Here is a 23,324-nt window from a genome sequence, read left to right on the forward strand (position 1 = left end):
GGATCACCTGTGTGCAGTGCTTGAATTGGACCAGTAATGTTGGCCTACTCTTCAGTACACAGTTATGTTACTACATTTTACTCTTTGGCGTACCGGGACTTTTCTTGAAAGTCTGGCACATCTCACAAGCTGCTCCTACTCTTCGCTGTCCTCTCCAGGTTTATCAGGTTCTCTAGGCTCTATGTGCTGCTCACCTGTTCCTGTTCTTGCCCAATTACTAATCTCTGTCGAGACAGACGAGGGAGAAGCTCGGGTGCTTTTCATACAGCCGTGTGCATAAAGTAGCTTGTCAGTCTCACTTTTTGTGAACTGACCAATCAGTCGGAATGGGGCGGGACATTAAAAAAAGGTTGATGCACACCTATAAACGTGTTCTGCATGAATGGTTATGATTATTGACAAGTAAGTCCTTAGCGTTAACAAATGATAACCATCATGTGGAGCATTTTTCTTGCACAATAATTTAATGAATAAAAACAACCCACAAAAATAAAACTGCTGTTTTTTACAATATTATAGTAGTGGTAAGCTATCGAGTAGGCTTTACTATGATCTGAAATTATAATAAAACTAACATTTACCCTAATCAAAGCTTAACCACAGGGGGTGTAATATCAGAAAACCGTTTAATTTGTTTATATTTTAACAGTTGAATTTTAACAAATATAAATATATAAATAACTGTTTAAATGTTACAAATACTGTATAAACTATAGAATAGAAAGACCATCCAAATAAAATGTAACCTGTAAATATAATCAAATGGCCAGAAATAACAAGAAAATGCATAGATTTCGGTCATAAGGTAACTCATTGCCTTTTCTTGTATCAATCATGCTTACTGTCGAGCGTGGTCACCCCTGAAAGGCCCATTCTGAGCCAGGAAAAACCCTGAGTTGCATATTTGCACATCCAGCAGAAAAAAAGCAACATTGTCATCCTATCACAGTTGTGTGTGTCTGTATATTTTACTATGACAGTTAAGGCACTCAAATACTGGCATATTGTCAATTACAAAAAAATAAGCTACAAAAATATGTAACACAAATGTCAGTAATGCTAATCATAAGGCTTTGACCTGCTGATAATTACAGAAACTGCAGTTTGCACTCATTCATACAGGACAGGGACAACCTACTGACTGAAATGCACATATGAAGCCACATTATAACAGGGTTCAAACACTATGCATAAAAAACTATAGCAGTAGTTATAGCTTTGGCAGGTTCTGAATCTGCAGTGAGAGGCTGTCTGAACGCTGTGGGGAGGACTTTGACAATTGGTAATAATTCTTTTTGGGTTTATCTTTACAAGTGACACCTTTCATATTACACTTGGTTATTTGATCCATTGTTGAGTGTAGTGATTAGTGCAGATCATTTTAATTTCTTTCACACTCAGTTGCACCTGAAGCTAAGTATGATGTAGTTGTGCTTTTTCCTTTTAAGCTCTGAAAAGGGCACACCGTTGCAGAAAAGTCTACTGTTACCAGTCATTCTGAAGTGCTTTCTCTGCAAGTTATAATTTTTTATTTTACCTAAACCAAGTACTACTTTTTTTACTTGTGTTATTCATAAACAATCTTGAGTTATCTGTCATTAGCATCTTGCATTTCAGAATACTGAGAGTAGCCCATTTAGCAAAGCATCTGGCCCCCTTTGCTAATATGTACTTAACTGTTCACACTTCACATCTGTATTTTCTGACAGCATTAGTAGCTCAGTCCAATGTGCCTATATTATCACTCTCATGCCTGAATTATTGAAAACATTATGTAGATTTTTTAAATATTCTTTTATTACTCAAAATTGGGTTAAAATACAAATCCATTTACATTTTGTTACAATTTTTTCAAAATTCTGTTTAAATTATTTAACGGTCCATGTATGTGGACACCATGCAACACCTGACAATGTCGAATATTATGTTTTTTATGTCATGTTATGCTATTTATTTAAGCTCAATAGCTGGAAATTAACAATAAAACACATACTTTAAGAACAAAAAGACGAAAAACACTCATGATGGTATTTATAACTAATTACATGTATGTGGAAACCCAGTAGCATGTTGTTATCCTCATCTAACTTCATGTTGAATCATCTCAGTTTTAACATATCAAGATCCAACATGTAACAGATTAGATAGTTCTAGTTACAGCTGATTTCTTTACAGCATGTGAGTACAATTCTTATTTCTTGCAAAGGCCGCAAAGCAGTCAAAAGTGGCCATTTAATGCACTTTTGCATTGTTATTTATGTTCATATATTTGTTAAATGTCTGTTTCATTATAATATAATACAATTCATCGCATCTTTGAAAAATTAGAATAGATATACTAGCATGTTACAGAAATCAAACTTAATGCAGTATGACTCCACTGTTCCATGATGTCCACATACGTGGACAGTTGGGTTTTGGTGTATAAAAATAACATGTTACTCTTTATTATAATTTATAAAACATAAACCTGTTAATAATACTTTACTGTACATACAAGTATTTTTTTTATCTTGATTGACCTCCTTTTAATAAAAGTTTTTCACAGATATGCTGAGGCATTTAGCACATGGCCATCACAGTCGGCCATCTTGGATTGATGAGGTCATCAAGAAATAAATATTTGGAAAACAAGAAAGTAACCACTCTTACAGTGTTGTTATCAAACTGACACTGTCCTCAGATGACTTAGAGAACATAATGATAATGATATTGTAACCCAAAACGGAGTTAAAATAACTGTCCACAAATGTGGACACCATGCCTGAAAGGGATTGATGTGTTAATTTTTTTTCTTTTGTACCACAGTAATGCAATTCTACAGGCCAATAACTATAAATGAATTGCCTACACTCAAAATGTAATGCAATACACTTACACTGTGCCTGGTTATAATGTTTTCCCAAAAATAAAGGGACACACAAACCTCTCCAAATTAAAGCTTACCTTTTTAATTATGTGTATAAAAGCACCATCAGCTTCAATCTGAGCATCCTTTCACATTTCTTTAGACTGAGGAGGATGCCAGCTTATATTGTGTTCTGCAAAGGAAATGATGCCACCCTGTGGGCAAGACTACGCACTGCAAAAACTCTGATCTCTGGTGTGTCTACATGTGGGTAATATCAATATAAACACATTGTACAGGATATATTTGCTTTGTTTGTTTGGCACTATAATCAGCCTTCAACGTATATTGTATATGCACATAATGTGTGACTGTGTTGCCACAGGGAATGCAAAACATCCTGTCTCTCACGCTCACACACTGTCTTTAGTGTTAGTGGCAATCATTACCATTCTTGTGTAGTCTTAAGAATTTGGTCGATCTTTCTCCTTTGATGGCTCTACATGGGAGGGCGCACACACACACAAATGCCAAACACACTATACATGGTCAGTAGGCGGAGGTTTATAGGCAAGGTAGTCATCTAGGGATGATAAATGTTTGTGTCCCCCAGTGCCTTCTCACGCAAACATTCAAGCATATATTGAGTTACAGTGTCCATTATGGTAGGATTGTATTCTTCATGCTAAGATGTTAGAAAATGTATAGTAGGTACATAGATTATGCAGAGCTAAATGAACACTTGATAGTTGTTTATTTTTTTGGGATGCAGATAAACTGAGATGGTGATGGACACTGTTGTCTGTGTATGAGTGAGCCATTCCCCTGCTGTGTCTTGTCCACTCAGTTTAGTTGTGACATGCAGTGTAGACAGACCGGCAAAAGTTGAATTTCCTCTTGTTTCTGTAGCTGGTTACTTTTAATTATTACACATTGTATTTCAACCATGTCTCCTACATCACATTTTATACTACTGAATACTTTCCCAAATACATTGGTCTGTCAAATAGAATGGCAGCCTTGGCTATGCTCAGAGGCCATGTTTTTGTGAGTAAAGCACTAAATTTATGTAGCACGTGGGGCTTGCATCCACCGGGGCTTGCATCCACATTCTTGTCTATGGTTAATTTTAAGTAAGAAAAGCACTTCGGTGGTTAAGTAAAATACATGCTTTCGGTTAAATGTTTATAAGGATGTTGTATACTGCAGACCTTTGCTGTATTAAACCCATATGAAGAAATGTCAGCTTGAAGCACTGGAATTTTTTTTCATATATATATGTCAAATGCTTTAATATTTTCTAGGGCTAAATCCGTTAGATTCGGTCTTCCAAGTGGATGGTAACTTTAAAATCTGGTAGCTATATTGGCTGGCAATCTAAAAAGGTAATTTCCAGCCTGAGCCATATTGTGTTACATTGCTCATTCTTACACATTTGATAAGGGTGTGGAGAGAGAGAGAGAGAGTGTGTGTGTGTGTGTGTGTAATGGTGTGTGTCGTGAAGGCCTGGTTGAAGAGATAATGCAGTGATGGATATCTATCATCTTGCCATTGTCAAACATTTTCAATTGCTTTCTGTTCAGACTAACACACATGTATTCACATACTTGTGTGTGTGTGTGGGGGGTGTGTGTGTGTGTGTGTGGGGGGTGTGTGTGTGTGTGTGTGTGTGTGTGTGTGTGTGTGTGTGTGTTGTGGGGACACATCTGTTTATACAGTCACATTGTGGGGACTCACCTTCCTTATGGGGACAAAACATAAGTCCCCATAACGTAAATCATTACATTTTATGGTGAAGTCTTAGTTTAAGGTTAAGATAAGTCTCCAGGAAATGGCCTCTGAAGTGATGGAAACCCATGCGTGTGTGTGTGTGTGTGTGTGTGTGTGTGTGTGTGTTGGGTATCCCCCCTGCTATCGGTCTCTCCTAATGCTTCATTCCCATGTTAGACAGTGTGTGCAGTGTGCTGATAAAGCTCCCTTTGCATGTTGAAAGGCTATTTTTACTATTATTGTTCAGAGGTGGCAGGGACCTGAAAGTGACTTGTCAAATTGTCAGCTACACCCTCCATTTCTACACCATCCCCCACCCTCACCCCTCCAGTCCATAGCCACATTTTATGATTTATGGTCTTTTTTTCTTTTTTTTTTTTTTAAACAAATGCTTGTATGTTTGTATGTGTGTTCATGCAGCATATTATCACATGATCATATCCTGTGGAAGAGACCATCCTGTTTTTGGTTTCAATACTGCCTTTTTAAAGTCAAGTAAATAAAAACACAAAGTCTTTATAATTTCTTGTTAGTTCAATTTACGGCTCAGTTTTTGGGGATAATACATTTCAGGCAGGGTTAAGGCTAAGAATTTGGTAACAGCTTAACTTTACTAACACTGAAGAAGATTGCTATGGGGAGAAAGTTGTCATTATTGGTGTATGATGATTTGTGAGTAATTTATGGTGTCAATCCACAAACAAATTTGGGTTACATTTGTGTGCAGAGTTTTGAGACTCTTCTCTGAAGTCAGATCACTCATTATTAATGAATGCACACACAAGGATTCACAAAAGTATATTTTTTGTGGCGAGTCATTTATATAAAAATGCCAAAATACATTTGCAAATCCTTCTGTCTGATATTAACTCTAGAATCTTCAGTCTTTGATCCACAAATACAGGCTGTATTTGTGCTGGTGGAAAACTTGGACATCCAGCTTTTTTTTCTCTAAAGACAAAACAGCTTGTCATCCTTTGATTAGACAATATTTAAGTTACTTTAAGTATTTTTAAATGAAATAATCCGATGGAATGTGCAACTTCAAATCACTGAGTTTTTGTCATGTCAAGCATGTAAAGGTTGTGTTTCCTGCCCCAACATAACTATTTATGAATCATTTAATTTATTTGTGTTCGCTATTACTTCTGCTGGGACAACAGTCTGACCAGGCTATTGAGTTCAGCTATCAAATACATTAAAATAATTTGGGGGCAAATATAACCCACGCTTTTGTATCATTTTCAGTAGCTTCTATCTTTGTCAATAAGCATGGTGTATTTTTTAGATTCTACCTCACACTCTGGCTCTTCTGCGAGCACGTTGCAAAAGAAACTGAATTGAGATTTGATGGGTTAATAGACATTGTTCCAATGTCAATGGAAACCAAATCACCAACCGACTGAGGGCTGGATTCAAAATCACACCATAAATAAAAATAAAAAATTGCTATCTCTCCAACTTGTGTGACTCACTCATCACGGCAACTCATAATGTGACTCAGTAGTGTGTACGGCTCACATGTTCCTGTACGTACTCCCGACAACGTCCAGGCATGCTTCTGAGATGAGAGGGCAGATGGTGTTCTGGGGGATCTCCTCCAGACCTAGATCAGGGCATCAGTGAGCTCCTGGACAGTCTTTGGCACTATCCGGCGTCGTCAGATGCACGGATACATAATGTCCCAGAGGTTCTCAATTGGATTCGGGTCTGGGGAATGCGAGGGACAGTCAGTGGCATCAATGCCTTCATCCAGGAACTGCCTTCACACTCTGGCCACATCAGTCCTGGTATTGTCCTGCACCGGGAGTATCCCAGGGCCCACTGCACCAACTTGAGGTCTGACAATGGCTCTGAGTATTTCATCCCAGTACCTAACAGCAGTCAGGGTACCGTCATCTAGCTCATGTGACCCTCCAAGGATATGTCTCCTGTTGGGATCACAGGAACCTCACAAAAGTGAAGTTGTCATTTGTGATCTTTACAAACTTTTTTCACACCAGCCCATCTCAACAACACAGCGGCCTCCCAGCTTGGCCTGTGTAGCGGACTTCAGCAGAGCTCTCTGATCTTACACCCACGACACAAGGTCCCGATTAAGATCCTGCAACCAGTTCCACTGAGGAGAACAGAAAGAGCGGCCGGACCCTCTCATCCGTATGGAAACACAGCAAAGACTGCAACAAAACGATTCTTCACTGCCTGGCTCCATCCACAATGGACCAGCTAACGGCTAGCAACATCAAAACAACTTTTAGCAACCTTTACTTAACTGGTAACGTCCTGGGCATTGCAGAGCATCACATAGCTTAACAGCAAGTTAACTTGGCTAAGCACAGGAGTGTTTAGCTTTTGTAAATGTACATTGATGTGTGCTTCATTTCAGTTTTATTGTTGTGATCATTGTTAACGTGAGATTAAGTAACTAACATTACAGCCACTACAACATTGGTTAGAGATGTGATGCTTCACACAGACACAGTCTTTGCATGCAAACTAACTCCTTTTATCTTGGCATTGTTACACAAATCACGCAAATACAAAGAAACTTCAATGCGGCCTTAAAACAACCACACATATGCAGCAATCAACTTTAAATTGCTTCTCCACCTTTGTTCTTTGTTTGACCACATGTGCTCACTTCTGAGCAGTTTTAATCACCCGCTGCAGAGTCCGGTCCTGGGATCTCTTTGTCATCTCTCTGTCTTCTCTTTGTTTTAGTTAGTGCAGTTTAGTTAGGTTCATCTTGTGTGTTTTGCTTTGTTTTAGGGCTGGGCACGTTAACGTGTTATCGCATTAACGCATTATTTTATCTCACGTTAACTCAGAATTTGAAAGTCCGTTTCTCACTGGCTCTGAATACACATCCAGTCACAGGAGGGGTGGATGTTGATCAGCCTGCAAATCAGCCACCCAAACAAGCAGTGGAGGGAGGCTTCGGCAGACTACGCTGGATGCAGCGTGTGGGAGACGTAGATAAACAAAAGCAAGACATGCGAAAAATTAAATGCCATAGTGAAGTGGATAGCTAGACACTGCATGCTACTTAGTATTGGGGAAGATGTCGGCCTTAGGAATGTTCTTAAAATCACAACATAGTCGCTTGGCCCCGCGGGGTTCTCTCAGGGGATCAGAAAGGGAGACGAGCGCTCCGAGTAAACGGCGGGCACTCTATGGATAGTAACCAAGGCAACAGCTTCTGTGCGCTACACAGCCGTAGCCTATTTAACTTAAGTTAAAATTATAGGCTTCATAACTTTACCTGATAGGCCTTCATCTAGTTTTGCGGGGATGCTCTGCAATGCAAATTCCCTCCTATTGATGTCCTGATAACTATTTAGATTCTGGAAACTCACAAACAGCAAGGATCAGTCTCTCTTCCAGTGATCTGTGCTCCGCGTCGCGAACAAGAAGTTCAAGACAATTCAACTTGTGTGGCGACCACTTCACCTCACTCTGACAGGGACACTTGCTACTGAACATAGACTGTTTCTGCTGCTTTTGATGAAAGAAAAATGTTTCCGCTGATACCTGTTCAAAAAAGAAAAAAACAAGAAAACAGATTTATATGTGTTAAACTGTTGCTCAGAAGGAGCCTGTTATGATGTCGTGATCGTGGCTCTGGACACTAACTTGTTTTAACAAGCTAGATAAAAGGTAATGCCCTGGCAGTGGCAAATAGCTTCGGTTTAATATATGATTTGATTACATTAATGTTTAAGGTGAGATTTATAGGAAATATTTTATTGCTACTGTGTAAAGGGAATACTGCTGGTAAAAAGCACCTTTTGTTTAAAGTGTTTGCAAACACGTTATTACACTTTTGTATATATAGCAGCACTTTTAAATTAAGTGTGCAATACACTACTTTAGAACTCATTGTTCAATTTTGTGCATAACAATGCAATTAATCTCGGTTAAAAATTTTAATCATTGCCCAGCACTACTTTGTTTACTTTGAAATGAAATGCTTGTTTATATACATTCTGGTTTCTTTTTTTTAAACAATTTGTTTGTTCAAATGTTTCAAGAGTAGTGCCATTGAAGTGAATATAACTTTAAGTTATATTCCATAAATAATTATTTAATAATAGTAATAATATTTATTATTACATTATTTAATATAAATTTAGATGCCATCTAAACCATATTCCCCAACACTCCACAGACCATCACTGACCCACCGCCAAACCGGTCATGCTGATGTGGCGGGCAGCATAACGTTCACCACAGCGTCTCCATACTCTTTCATGTCTGTCACATGTGCTCAGTGTGAACCTGTTCTGATCTGTGAATAGAATGGGGCGCCACTGGAGGACCCGCTAATTCTGGTGTTTTCTGGCGAATGCCAATCGAGTTGCACGGTGCTGGGCTATGAGCAAGGACGTCGAGCCCTCATGAATCAACGCCTACTTGCTGAGTTCCCTGACGTCACCACGCCCACGTTTTCATCGGAGGTGGCAAGGCATGATGTGGAGCATTACATCACCACGGTTTGCCCCCCCAGTATACTACGAGCTTGGCGTCTCGACTCTGCCAAGCTCACGATCACCATGGAGGAGCTCCAACAGCCCGTGGGCATTCATACGGATGCCTTTCGGCCTAAAGGGTGAAGCGCAGACATTTCAGCGCCTCATGGACTCTGTGCTGAGGGACATGCCGCTCCTGTTTGTGTACTTGGACGACATTCTCGTGGCCAGCACATCCACAGATGACCTCCTGACGCATCTCCGGCAGTTGTTTGGCCGGCTCAGTGAGCATGGTCTCATCATCAGTGTGAGTTTGGCCAGTGGTCCATCACTTTCCTTGGCCACCACAGCACCCCCCAGGGGGCCGTCCCCCTCCTGGCCAAGGTGGACGCCGTCGCCAGTTTCCCACTCCCACGCACTGTGAAGTCCCTGCAGGAGTTCCTGGGCATGGTCAACTTCTACAACTGTTTTCTACCCTATGCAGCCTGGCTCATGCCACCATTGTACGACGCCTTGCAGTGTGGGAGGCCGGCGGACGTGTTGGATGGGTCCCCAGAGATGACTGGTACTTTTGATGCTGTCAAAACTGCGCTGGCCAACGCTGCTCTGTTGGCGCACCCGTCTCCGACTGCCCCAATTGCTCTTACTACGGACGCCTCTGGTTATGCTATGGGGGCTGTGTGTGAACAGCAGGTGGGCGGAGCTTGGCAGCCGCTGGCCTTTTTCAGCAGAAAGCTCCGGGACAATGAGAGGAAATGCAGCGCATTCAACAGGGAGCTCCTGGGTCTTTTCATCACCACCCGCCATTTCCCTTTCCTGTTGGAGGGCCAGCGGTTCATGGCTTTCGTTGACCACAAGCCACTGACGTTTGCCATGGCCAAGTCTTCGGAGCCATGGTCTGGTCGACAGCAGTGTCAGCTCTCTGACATCTCCGAGTATACAACTGACATTCAGCGTGTGGCCGGCAAAGACAAATTCGTCGCTGACTGCCTTTCCCAGGCAGTCACTGGTTCTGTCCACTTGCGCCTCGACTATGCAGCCATGGATGAGGATCAGACCACGGACTCTGAGGTGCAAGCCTACAGGACGGCCCCGCTCATGGAAGATCTGGTGTTTGACATGGCCAACGATACACTCCTCTGCGATGTCTCCACAGCCCGACCGGGCCCCATGGTACCTCCTGGCTGGAGGCATAAGGTTTTTGATGCTATCCACGGCCTTTCCCACCTGGGGTGAAGGCCTCTATCAAGCTGGTGGGGGGCCAAGTTCGTCTGGCCGGGCCTGCGGAGGGATGTCAGGGTCTGGGCTGCTGCCTGTGTGGCGTACCAGCACGTAAAGGTGACTCGTCATAGTAAGGCCCCTTTAGCACCTTTCAAAGTGCCACAGAGATGTTTTGATCATGTGAATGTGGACCTGGTGGGCCCATTTACCCCTTCCCGTGGTTACACCTACCTCCTCACCATGGTGGACAGGACCACCAGAAGTAGGGATGCAGCAATTACCGGATTTCACTATTAACTGCGCTTTAAAACGTCACAGTTAATTAATCAGAAAGGCTCCGCTACACCGAGTATTTCTGTTGCACGGAACGAAACTGTGGCAAATTGCATTTCCACCAGAGAAACGGCTGAAGTCGGCAGTGTGGGAGCATTTCGGGTAGGCTACACTAAGACTGACCAGGGCGTTACTGAAGATGATGGATCACCTGTTCAAAAACTTGCTGTTAAAAGGCTCCTGCTAAAGGAGCAAATAACTACATTAAACTTGATGCAGCACCTGCGGGATCACCACCCAGCTTTGCACGCCCAAGTAAAGGTAGGCATAATACATTATATTGAATAACGTAGCAAGTTGGTACGGAATTATATATAAACGTGTCACTTACAATCGATGCTATAGCGGTGAGAGTCGAGCTTTCAGTTCAACGTAAACAAACAAAGCCGGTGTAAACTTTCAGACAATACGCAACGAGAGTCCCGCTGCGCTATGAAGCCCATTATTTTCAATGGCTTGGTTTGTTGCTGCGTCAAGCAATGTGCACTGCACGGCGAGCTCACGCGCACGCTGCAGTCAAAGCAGTAGAACTTCAGTGCTGAGCAGCTTCCACGCAGTGCAAATTGCTTCTTTTCTGAAAAGGTCTTTATGGAAGACAGAACGTCGTCCTCTCAAGACCTTCAGTCACTGAACATTTTACGTTACATCCTGTTGCCTCCTCCTGTCTTTGGTGAGAAAATGTTGCCAGGTGTAAAACACTAAGACTTTCAGGACTATAGGCTACCAATTAACTGCATTTCAGTTAACACTGCACTCAATTTCTTTCTCTCATTTTCACTAAAACATATGTATGGATGAGAGTTGATGACAGTAACAGTTCAGTTTTCCCCTGGGGGATAAAAGTTAATATTCCTCTTACATTAATAGTACTTACATATTATAGAAATATAATTGTTAATGTCATTAAATGTTAAAAATCAACTTAAGTCATTACTAGTGTTGTGAAATTAATTAATGCATAATAATTGTAATAATCGTGAAACCGTGATTATTTCTCTGACAATCGTACCAACAAAGTCTGTAATCCCTAGCCAGAAGTGGTTCCGCTGTCCTCCACTACATCAGCTGAGGTGGCCCGGGCATTCATTATGGCTTGGGTGGCTCCTAGGTCCACAGTTCACATCGGAGCTTTGGACTACGGTCGCCAAGGTCCTAGGGGTAAAGGTCCACCGTACCACAGAGCAACGGACTTTGCGAGCGGTTTCATCGTGACATGAAGGCCGCGCTCAGGGCCAGCCTTACAGGCAGCGACTGGGCTGACCGCCTCCCATGGGTTATGCTTGGCCTTCGCTCCGCCCCCAAGGAAGATTTTCATGCCTCATCGACCGAGCTGGTGTATGGCCAGCCTCTTCGTGTCCTGGGGGAGTTTCTTCAAGATGCCACCGCCCCGTGGTCAGTTGCCTCCCACCGTGCTGTGTCTTGGGACATTGCCTACTGTTTCATACCCATTCCGACATCTCATCTCACCATGTCCTCCCCCAGTCCTACGTGCCCAGGGATTTACCGTCAGCCAAGTACATCTTCATCCGCCACGATGGCCCCCCTACGATGGGCCCTTCCGTGTCCTGGTGGGAGGGTCTAAGAACTTCGTTGTGGATATGGGGGGCAGGCCTGAGCGGGTGGCTATAGACCATCTCAAGCCTGCTCATGTGGATATTGGCGACCGCTTCAGCTGGCCCTGCCCCAACAGCGGGGGCGCTCCCCTGCGGCAGCCTCAAACTATGCCCCTGCTCTTGGCCCCTCTCCTGTTAAGCACAGCCGGTATGGCCGCCCGGTCAGCCCCTCTATACGTTGACTTTTCTAGGGACTGTTCTTTTTTGCACTAGTGAATAGTGTCCTACGTTCTTTTTGGGGTACCTGTTCGGTCTGGGCCTGTTATTATGGGTGAATTCTGGGGGGGGCCTGTGTAGTGACCCACAAGTAAGACTAAATGAGACATTCTCCAAGGGACTTTACCTTTAAGGGAGGGGTGGTCATATAGCAGTTCCAGGTTAACGTGGTGTGGTTTTTTTGATCTGACTCGCTGTACAGTGGGATGTTATGTTGAAGTGGAGAGTAAAGCTGACTCGACACATCTCGGTTTCTTGTCTCCTCACTTATCGCACTCCACAATCTAATATTTTTAATTTCTCTACGTCTTCTTTCATTACGGCTGTGTCTCCTTCTCGCAACGATAACAGCAGCCATCTCTGCACAACACTTGGTGGTTTGCACCTTCTTCTCAAACATTCCCTTATTTCCCTTTTACCTTTTTTTGAACATAGTGTAGTTACAGATGCATGCAGTAACATCTAGTTTTTTTCAACAAGCAAACATTTCTTTCTTCTGCTCATGAATAGCTTTATATAATGTCATCCTGAAATAAAACATGTGACATCAGACAGTATGGCATTGTTTATAGAAAGCTGTGATGCAGAACTATGGAGAAACGGTTGAGATTTTCTGTCATTAATTATTTGAATATACATCCAGTCTAGTGTATATTGTTTGTAGAATATGGGTTGATTTACATTTTTTATTATTATTATTTTTTGTCTTTCAGGTTTGATTTGATGGCAACACTGCTTTTCAGTATTTGATGCCTAAAGCATTGCATTGCCTGAAGCACTTCCTACTTTCTTCACTAACAGAAGGCCAAATTTAGATAAATGATGTGCAAAAAATAACAATCACTTCTTTGAATTTGGGCTGACATTGTTAGAGCCCTGGTAGTAAATGTAGTACTTTTCAATGTTTACATTTTCCTGCTTTACATAATAACTCTGCTCTTGATAAGAAAATGATACACAGGCTTCAGCTGAATTTGATCAACTTTATAAAATAAATGCATTTCTTTGCATTCAAATATCCATCCATCGTCAACCGCTTATCCTGCGTACAGGGTCGCGGGGGCTGGAGCCAATCCCAGCTGACATTGGGCGAAAGGAGGGGTACACCCTGGACAAGTCACCAGTCCATCACAGGGCCACACATAGACAAACAACCGGTCACATTCATATTCACACCTAAGGACAATTTTAGAGAAACCAATTAACCTAGTCCGCATGCCTTTGGATTGTGGGAGGAAGCCGGAGTTTGAACCGACGAGTTTCTTGTCAGTGCTAACCACTGCACCATTTCTTTTTCTTTTTATCCCAATACGTAAATGTCTTCAGTCTGCTGCGCCAAGCCCGTAATGGCCCACGCATCAAGGCAGCCCTGGTGAAAGATTCCGATGGCAACCTTATAACAACTGAGGTAAACTGTCTCGAACGCTGGAAAGAGCACTTCAGCCTCCTTCTGCAGCACGGCCCCCCCTGCTGCAGCTCCTAGTATTGTCTGCAATACAGACCCTGTCACACCTGAGGAAGTCAGAGCCGCTCTGAAAAAACTTAACAACAGGAAAGCCTCCGGCATCTGTGCAATAACTGCCAAGATGCTAAAACCCGGGGGGTGAAACCACCGTCGAGTGGCTCACCCACATATTCAATGAGGTGTGGGAGACAGAGAGGCTTCCCAGCGACTGGACCAGAGGAGTCATTCTGCACTTCTGCGGCAATCACAGAGGCATCACCCTTCTTTCCATCCCAGGCAAGCTCTTTACCAGGATCTTGCTCACTCATGCTCTCCCAGCCATCAGAAGCAGCCGTCGTCCCCAGCAAGTGCTCCACAACAGATCAAATCTCCGCCGTACGCTTGCTGATAGAGAAGACCTATGAATTCCGTAAAGATCGCCATCTTTACATCGGGTTCATAGACTTGAAGGCTGCCTTTGACACCGTCTGCCACACTTCACTGTGGAGTATCCTACAAGCCCTTGGAGCACCCCCCTCATTGCCCTGTTTAAGTTGCTTTATAGTAACGCACAGAGCTGTGTCCGTATAAACGGCAGAGACTGAGACTGGTTTCCCATCTCCAGCGGCGTTCGACAGCGCTGTGTGGCTGCTCCTGACCTTTTCAACTGCATCATTGACCATCTGATGTCTAGGGTTTGTGAGTGGGTCCCCGGAGTGGCCTTCGGCAGTTATTATCTGACTGACCTGGAATATGCTGACGACACCATCTTGCTCAGCACGTCCCTCAGCCAGCTGAGAGGCGCTCTCGGTATATATATACAGTGAAGAGGCTGAGAAGCTTGGCCTCCAGGTGAGCTGGACAAAAACCAAGTTCATGTATGTTGGTGACGGACCGTATCCAACTCCCCTGCGGTTTGGCAATGATACTGTAGAACCCGTCAGCAATTTTGTGTATCTGGGATCCCTAGTGACAAACAACGGGGACCTAAAACCAGAGATTACCCGCAGAAGAGTCCTGGCTGCGTCAGCTTTGCAGTCTCTCTGGAAACCACTCTGGCAGCACCATACCATCTCACGCAGGATTAAGCTCCGGATTTATAACTTAGCAGTACTCCCCATCCTGCTCTATGTCTCTGAGACCTGGCCTTTAAATAAGACACTGGCTGCAAGACTAGATGGCTTTGACAGCAGGGCCCTCAGGACCATAGAGAACATCAGGTGGCCCCAGCGGGTTTCCAGTCAAGTGCTTAGAGCCCGCACGTGCCAGCCCAGAGCATCTGGTCTGGCTGCGCAACGCCGCACCCGCTGGTTTGGCCATGTCCTCCGCCTCCCTCTTGATCATCCAATAAGAGCCATTCTCCAGTTTGATCCAAGAGCTGCATGCTGGAGACGACCACGAGGTAAACCCCGCACTCGATGGCTCGACGTCCTCGCGGGTGACCTCCAACAACACGGAGTTGCTGTGGAGGATGCAGAGCAGCTGGCTCAAGATCGTCAGCACTGGAAACAACTGGTTCATCTGGTCGGCTCAAGGCACAGGGATCGGATGTCCCCATACCCATTGCAGGAGCCAAAATAATAATAATAAATAAATAATAAATGTTCAGCACAACAAATACTAAACAGGTAAACTCACTGCTATTACATCATAACAGACTACAATAGAGAGCAATGCATATTGTATTATTATTTATAAAAAAAGTTTCAGTTTTTTAACTTGTTACTTGATAAAAAGCTAGTTGGCCAACTTGGCTAGTTGGTAACTTTGCTTTCCCTTCTGTGCTGTCTGAAGAGACTGACATTTTTATTTACACATTGTTTAGGAAGAGAGAGTTGCTCAAGAGTCTCAGGGTAGGGGAGAGCGGGGTGAGTTGAGCCAGTTTTTGCTTGAGGTGTCTTTAAAGCAAGGACATGACAGTAATCTAGTAGTCTACAACTAAAATATTTTAGGATGTGGTGCATCCCTGGGAATGATCAATTTGGATCTAAAATGAACTGTTTTCAAAATATGGCTTTCCAAAAAAAAGTGGACTCTTGGGAAGGAAGGGAGAGGATAAGTTGAACCACATGGTGGTCGGAAACATCAATGTAATTTCATCATGCAAACTCAAATGTCAGGTCCCAACATTTAATTGCACTTAGATAGTGAAAAATCGCAGCTATGTCTCCTAGTTGTTTCACATCAATCACATCCTTTAGTCATCCTGTTTATCATCATGTCACATATCACCGTGCCACCTGATGTATGGACTTACCATTTTTGTACCTCTCCCACTACTCTGACCAAACCCAAAACAGGAGTTGAATCCTGTCTGTTTTCCATTTATAGAAGCATGACATGATTGTTTCTGGTCTAAAATGCGTAATGTCACATCATTTCGGCAATGCAAACGAATTTAATGTAAAATTACTGTCAAATATCTGGCTCAACTTCCCACATCCCTGCCATTTTAACAGACTTGTGTCATCCAGCAGTTCAAGGGTAACGTCATGTTTACTGTATAGCCTCATATTGTAACTTCCTAAAACACTAACACAAGTGTAAGATTTTCTCAAACCGGTCAGTAATTGTTCAGACACAGGAATCATGGATACGTGAACTTATATAACTTTTTAAAAAGTTTTTTGATCTTAAATGTGCTTATCACTTATTCCACGGGCCTCTCTCCATCACAGAGTGAGTAAAATGGTTGGCTCTTCAAAAATATGTGGTCCCATGACCAATTTTGTCTATGGCTGCTGCTGGGATGGCTCAACTTCCCCACAGGCTCATATCACCCCGCTCTCCCCTATTTATGTTCAGTCAGAGCAGGAGAAGGAAAGGCTGCTTCTTGCAGAGAGGTGGGGGAATGAGATAGATGGATGGAGGGAGCAAGAGGGCATTGAATGTAACAAAAAGAAGTAAAGGCAACAAAGGGAGGCTATCCAGTACCTTAAGGGATGAGTTAATTTACTGTCAAATCTACTGGTGGATTGTCAATAATCTCAGCCAGGCCGCTGAATTTACCCACTCAGTATTGGCTGCACTCTCAGAAAGAACCCTAGGCGAGGAGCAGGCACAGCTCAGTAATATAAAAGAGTGAAATGGAGGACAGGGTGTGTTTGTTTTGTGCTTGTATGTGCCCAAAATATAGCCAGACAGAGGGTGTTTCTCTACCCACAGAATTGGATTTTGAAAAAATGCCTTCAATTTTCCACTTCAGCAGATTTCAATTTACATAAACATCCCCCTCTGTGACTTGATCCTCCTATTATTGATAGCATTTAGGGGTGCTGTGATAAAAGATTTTCCATGTTTTTCATTGTTTTCCATCATTGGCAGGATACCTACTCATACAGGAAACTGTGTCTGTTACAACCCAGCTGTATGGCAAGGGATGTAACTATGTATCTGGATGTGGGGTAAATTCAGTAGACTGTACTAGCATGATGATGGAGGCTTTTTTATATTTTATTGGATTGAGCAGAAGCATAATCACATGTTTGAAAGTTGATTTGCCAAAGTTTTACAAGCCATCCAACACTTATATGGTTTTATTCTCATCACCTGCAGAGAGAACCAGGCATTACTTGACCCAGGGTTATCCTAGAGACAGGCCTTTTTTACTAATTACTAGAGCCCGACCAATTTATCGATTTGCAGATATTATCGGCCGATATAAGCTACTTGCAGATATATCTGCATCGGTGTTTATAACAGCCGATATGACTATTAAATAGAGAAGTGGAGAGTCTGCTCCTTCCCTCATGAAGTAAAAACAAAGAGATCATTTATTTTATTATTATATATGAAATATCTATATATAATGTATAATATAATTGTATTTTAGTTAGTTAGTTTTTTCCAAATTTTGCCCCTGTCAGTCAGGGGAATTGTCCTAACTTTCCCCCCAATAGGGCGCCCCTGCATATATCGACAGAACACTGGGATGCCGGAGCTACGGTGAGTAGCTCCTGGTAGCTCAGTGTTCCCAGGGAGTTGGTCTTTTGTCACGTTATTTACATGACTTAAATAAAAATAAAAATAGCCCTTATCACTTTTCCCTCTTTGGAGACCAGACTTGCTAACCCTCCCGTTTTTCCCTGCCCTCTCCAGGCTCAGCAGTGTGTTTAAAGCTAGGTTACCTAGTGTTGGAGGCTACGTTGCTGACAGACGTGATTGTAGATTTATTTGGCAGTTCTTGTGACCGGTCCTCTCATTTCTTACTTCTATCACTGCAGCCTTCTTCTGCTGTTTGTCGATCAACATAATGTCTGGTTGGTTAGCCATCACCAGTTTGTTGGTCTGGATCTTGAAGTCCCACAGGATCTAAGCTTGGTCATTCTCAACTACCTTAGGAGGTGTCTTCCATTTTGACCTTGGGACTTCCAGCCCATACTCATGGCAGATGTTCCTGTACACTATTCCAGCTACCTGGTTATGCCGTTCCATGTACGCATTTCCTGCCTGCATCTTACACCCTGCTGTTATGTGCCTTACTGTCTCAGGGGCATCTTTGCACAGTCTGCACCTGGGGTCCTGCCTGGTATGGTAGACTCCTGCCTCTATTGAGTCTCTATTGCCTTTTGTGCTGAGTGCCTGTTCTTGTGCCGCCATGATTAGTGCTTCTGTGCAGTCCTTTAGTCCAGCCTTTCCCAGCCACTGGTAGGATTTCAGCCACTACTTCTTCTATTTGTCTATGGTACATGCCATGCAGCGGCTTGTCCCTCTATGAAGGTTCTTCATCTTCCTTGTCCTCACCCTTGGGTTTCTACTGCCTGAGGTATTACTAAGCCCTTCATCTTTGCGGGCCTTCTTCTTGATGTACTCTTGGATCTTTGTCGTTTCATCCTGGACAGTAGTCTTGACACTCACTAGCCCTCGGCCTCCCTCACTACACTTGGTGTACAGTCTCAGGGTTTGGGATTTTGGGTGAAACTCTCCATGCATTGTGAGGAGCTTTCTTGTCTTTATGTCCTATCTCCTCCTTTGGCCAGTTTATTATACCAGCGGGCTATCTGATGACTGGCAGGGCTGTGTATGTGTTGATGGCTCAGATCTTGTTTTTCCCATTTAGCTGACTTTTCACGACCTGCCTTACTCTCTGTAGGTATTTCGCTGTGGCGGACTTACTTGCTACCTCCTCATGATTTCCGTTAGCCTGCGTCACCCCAAGGTATTTGTAGCTGTCCTGAACATCTGCAATGTGGCCTTCTGGTAGTTCAGTCCCCTCGGTTCTGATCATCTTCCCTCTCTTTGATACCATACTGCCACACTTGTCCAGTCCGAACGACATTCCAATGTTGTTGCTGTAGATCCTGGTAATGTGGACCAGTGAGTCGATGTCTCGCTCATTTCTGGCATACAGCTTGATGTCATCCATGTAGAGGTGACTGATGGTTGTTCCACTTGGGAACCGGTATACGTAGCCAGTCTTTGTGATGATCTGGCTGAGGGGGATCAGGCCTATGCAGAACAGCAGCGGGGATATGCCGCATTTGATGGTGACTTGTGCAATTGGCTTTGAGTTGGCTTCCAGACTTGTTTTCCACAGCCCCACTGAGTTCTTGATGAAGGCTATTTGTGTCCTGTGGATCTTGTACATTTCCAAGCATTCCAGTATCCATGTATGCGGCATTACTAGTGCTTTTAGACCTCACTGCTGCATTTGATACAGTAGACCATGCAGTTCTTATCTCTCGTCTAGAGCACTTGGTTGGTATCAGGGACACTGCTTTGCAGTGGTTTAAGTCCTATTTGTCTGGGAGATCCTTTTCAATAAAGCTTGGGGACTTTGGTTCATCTACTGCCCCCCTTTGTGGTGTTCCACAGGTCTCAATTCTTGGACCACTTCTTTTTTCCCTAAATGTCCTCGTCCTAGGAAACATAATTAGAAAGCATGGCATCTCCTACCACTTCTATGCGGACGACTCCCAAATATCTCTGCCTCTCAAAACAGGTGATAACAACTCCCTTGTACCTCTACTGGAGTGTTTAGTTTAAAACAGTTTTTATCAGTTGAGGCTTTTATCTAAAATTAAACCTGTTTTATCGTGTAAGCACTTTGAGCATGTGATTCATGCTTTTATCTCAACTCAAGGACTACTGTAATGCACTTTACGTTGGTGTTAATCAAACCTCTCTCTCACACTTACAGTTAGTACAAAACTCGGCTGCTCATCTTTTAACCAGAACTCGCAAGCATGAACGCATTACACCAGTCCTGGCCTCTCTACACTGGCTCCCGGTCCATTTTAGAAAACATTTTAAGATCTTATTGTTTGTTTTTAAATCACTGAATGGGTTGGCACCTTGCTACATCTCAGACCTCTTACAAGTCAACACCCCCTCATAGTCACTCAGCTCTACTGATCAACTCCAACAACCAGGTTAAAAACCCTGGGCGACTGCGCTTTTGCAGCAGCAGCCCCCGACCCTCGAATGTTTTAAATCCCGTCTAAAACTCACTTGTATTCCCTGGTTTTTAACCCAGCATGAGAACTGTGTGGTCTTGTTTTATGTGTTCTATGTGTTTTTCTATGTGTTTCTATGTTTTATTTCTTGTCCAGCACTTTGTAATCTGTTGTTGTTTTTTAAAATGTGCTATATATATAAAATGGATTGGATTGGACAATACACTATTTAATTTAATGTTCATCAGAAGTAGCACTCTATAATTTATAATAAATCAGATATTTAAAAAATGTTTTCTGCAGTTTTATACATTTGACTCTTGTTTATCAAAACTTGAATATATTTTGTTCTACTTTTGTTCAGAGTAGTATTTCTAAACTGCATTATGTCTTGGTATCTCGGTGAGGTCTCAACATAACAAATGTTAGGGATTATCTTATTATCTATTTATGTTGTGCGTTTCTTAAAATAAGGGTGGAAAAGAATATCAGCCGATATATTGGCATATCGGATTTTAAAATCCTCAATTATCAAAATCGATATCGGACTTAAAAATCACCTATCGGTCGGGCTCTATTTGTAAAGATATCCAGCCTTACATTGTTATATAGAATGAGGGCTTAAAATACTTTCTCCACATCTTGGAGCCGAGGTACCACATATCAAACAGGAAGTCATCCATCGAGAAACATTTACACCTACATTTGCCGATGTTTGCCGCGAGTGGTAGAACCCAGCACTGGTCACTGATAACGCAAAAATACAGGATACTAGCTGGAGTTGGTGCAGAGATGTAACACCCTGTGCGATGCAAAAATCTTTGCAAATATCACTGAAGGTGAACATTGTGTCAGAGCTTCTGGCCAAAGTCAGGGTGTTGTTACTTCCATCCATCCATCCATCGTCATCCGCTTATCCTACGTACAGGGTCGCGGGGGGGCTGGAGCCAATCCCAGCTGACATCGGGCACAAGGTGGGGTACACCCTGGACAGGTCGCCAGTCCATCGCAGGGCGGGTGTTGTTACTTGACCTTGTATAACCTGTAGAAGAAGACTCCCTCCTCTGGCTATCACATTGTACTACAATAGAACCCAAATATTATTAGTATAATTTATTTTTGTTCGCACTCAATGGGACTTCAGTGAGGCATCGCCTAGGCATGAAAAGTACATACATGTATGAAAGTGCAGCACTAGCAGGGGGCCATAATGACAGGAGCAAATGACAAACGTAGTGTAAAGAAACAAACAGGACTTTCAAACTGGAGACCGGGTTTTGTTTTTCGTGTGAAAATAGTCAACGTTGATTATTTTAAGGAAGGAGTTATTTTAAATCAAACCATAATCTTTTCCTAAAGAATACGTACGTGCAAATGTCACTGAGGTTGGGTTTGATTCTGGTCATGGTCCTTACTCTTCAACACAACAATTAATTATTAAGGATAATTCGCTCAATCAGTCTCAATATCTAAAGAGAATCCTCCATGCTGGGACCTGGATTAGAAACAGCATACACACACGCCGTTCCATGATTACAGTGAAATAATTATTTACTAACTAAGGTGAAGACAAGTGAATGGTAAGTAAGGATAAATATATGGGACAGAACAAACAATGATCAAATGGCAATAACAAAATGCAATTAGAAATTACATTACTTGCTGTGTTGTTATTTGCTCTATATCATGGTATTTGTAATGGTATTGGTTTTCTTTTAACCCGTGTTAATTAATGTTACTTTATGGTAAGTCTTACCAGAGATACTTGGTTGAGTAATACAAGTAAATATATCCATCTTTGAGAATATCTAAATAGAAGAATAATTGCTATCCTTGTCCTTTCACAGGTGGTGTATAAGAACAATGACATCCGTCTCGAATTGTCCCGCCTTGCTCGAATTGTTGACCCTAAGATGAAAATCCAGGGTGAGGTGTCCTACAAATGTGAGAATGTGGCCACCCTGGACCCCATATCTTTTGAGACTCCCGAAGCCTACATCAGCCTCCCCAAGTGGAACACCAAGCGGATGGGATCCATCTCTTTCGATTTCCGCACAACCGAACCCAATGGCCTCATCCTCTTCACCCATGGCAAACCCCAGGAGCGCAAAGATGCTGCCCGCAGTCAGAAGAACACCAAGGTCAGTCCAGAATCTCTAAGATTTAGTTTAAACTCCACTTTAAGAAATGCCATCTTAATGATCTGTAAATATTGGGACAAAGGATTAATGAATGCCCTTGGGTGATCGGCAAAATCTTGTCTTTATAATAATTAGGGCTGGGCAAGTTAACACGTTATTATCATGTTAACGCATTAATTAACACTGACAATTATTTTATCGCACGTTAATGCAGTTTTTATTATTATTATTATTTTGAAAGTCTGTTGCTCACTGGCTCTGAATACACATACAGTCATCATACAGGTGCCTGTTATTATGTTATGATCGTGGCTCTGGACTCTAACTTGTTTTAACAAGCTAGATAAAAGGTAATGCCCTGGCAGCGGCAAATCGGTTTGGTTTTATATTTGATTTGATTACATTAATGTTTAAGTTCAAGAAATATTTTATTCCTACTGTGTAAAGGAAATACTGCTGGCACCTTATTTGTTTAAAGTGTTTACACACCACATGTTATTCCACTTTTGTGTATATAGCAGTACATTTAAATTAAAAATACCCAATACACTGCTTTAGAATTCATTATTCAATTTAACGCATAACTATGTGATTAATCACTATTAATCGCAATTAAGAATTTTAAACGTTGCCCGGCACTAATAATAATAATTATACAGGATGACTGAGAATCTTAGCAGGCATCATATGTCATTAGAACGTGTTTAGAGCAGTGGTTACCAACCTTTCTGGCTTGTGATCCATTTAACTGAAGTAATGTTTCCTCATGACACAGGTTGCATATGTTAATAAGTTGCAGTTTAGTGATATTCAACAGGTTGTGTATCTTATTTCCTATCTTGTGAATCATCTCTTGAACTTTTTAGATATATAT

The 23,324-nt window shown here is 42.5% G+C and overlaps 1 protein-coding gene across 1 annotated transcript in view; it reads left to right on the plus strand.

Annotated features, from left to right (window-relative positions):
* The window catches only part of nrxn3a (neurexin 3a), a 198,669-nt gene that overhangs the window by 102,114 nt on the left and 73,231 nt on the right, over nucleotides 1-23,324 (plus strand). The window contains exon 7 of the mRNA XM_046062612.1: nucleotides 22,157-22,450. Coding sequence (XP_045918568.1) covers nucleotides 22,157-22,450 — 294 coding nt within the window. The remainder of the gene's footprint in view (nucleotides 1-22,156; nucleotides 22,451-23,324) is intronic.

Source organism: Micropterus dolomieu, linkage group LG11, assembly GCF_021292245.1.
Source record: "Micropterus dolomieu isolate WLL.071019.BEF.003 ecotype Adirondacks linkage group LG11, ASM2129224v1, whole genome shotgun sequence".
Classification (NCBI taxonomy): Eukaryota; Metazoa; Chordata; class Actinopteri; order Centrarchiformes; family Centrarchidae; genus Micropterus; species Micropterus dolomieu.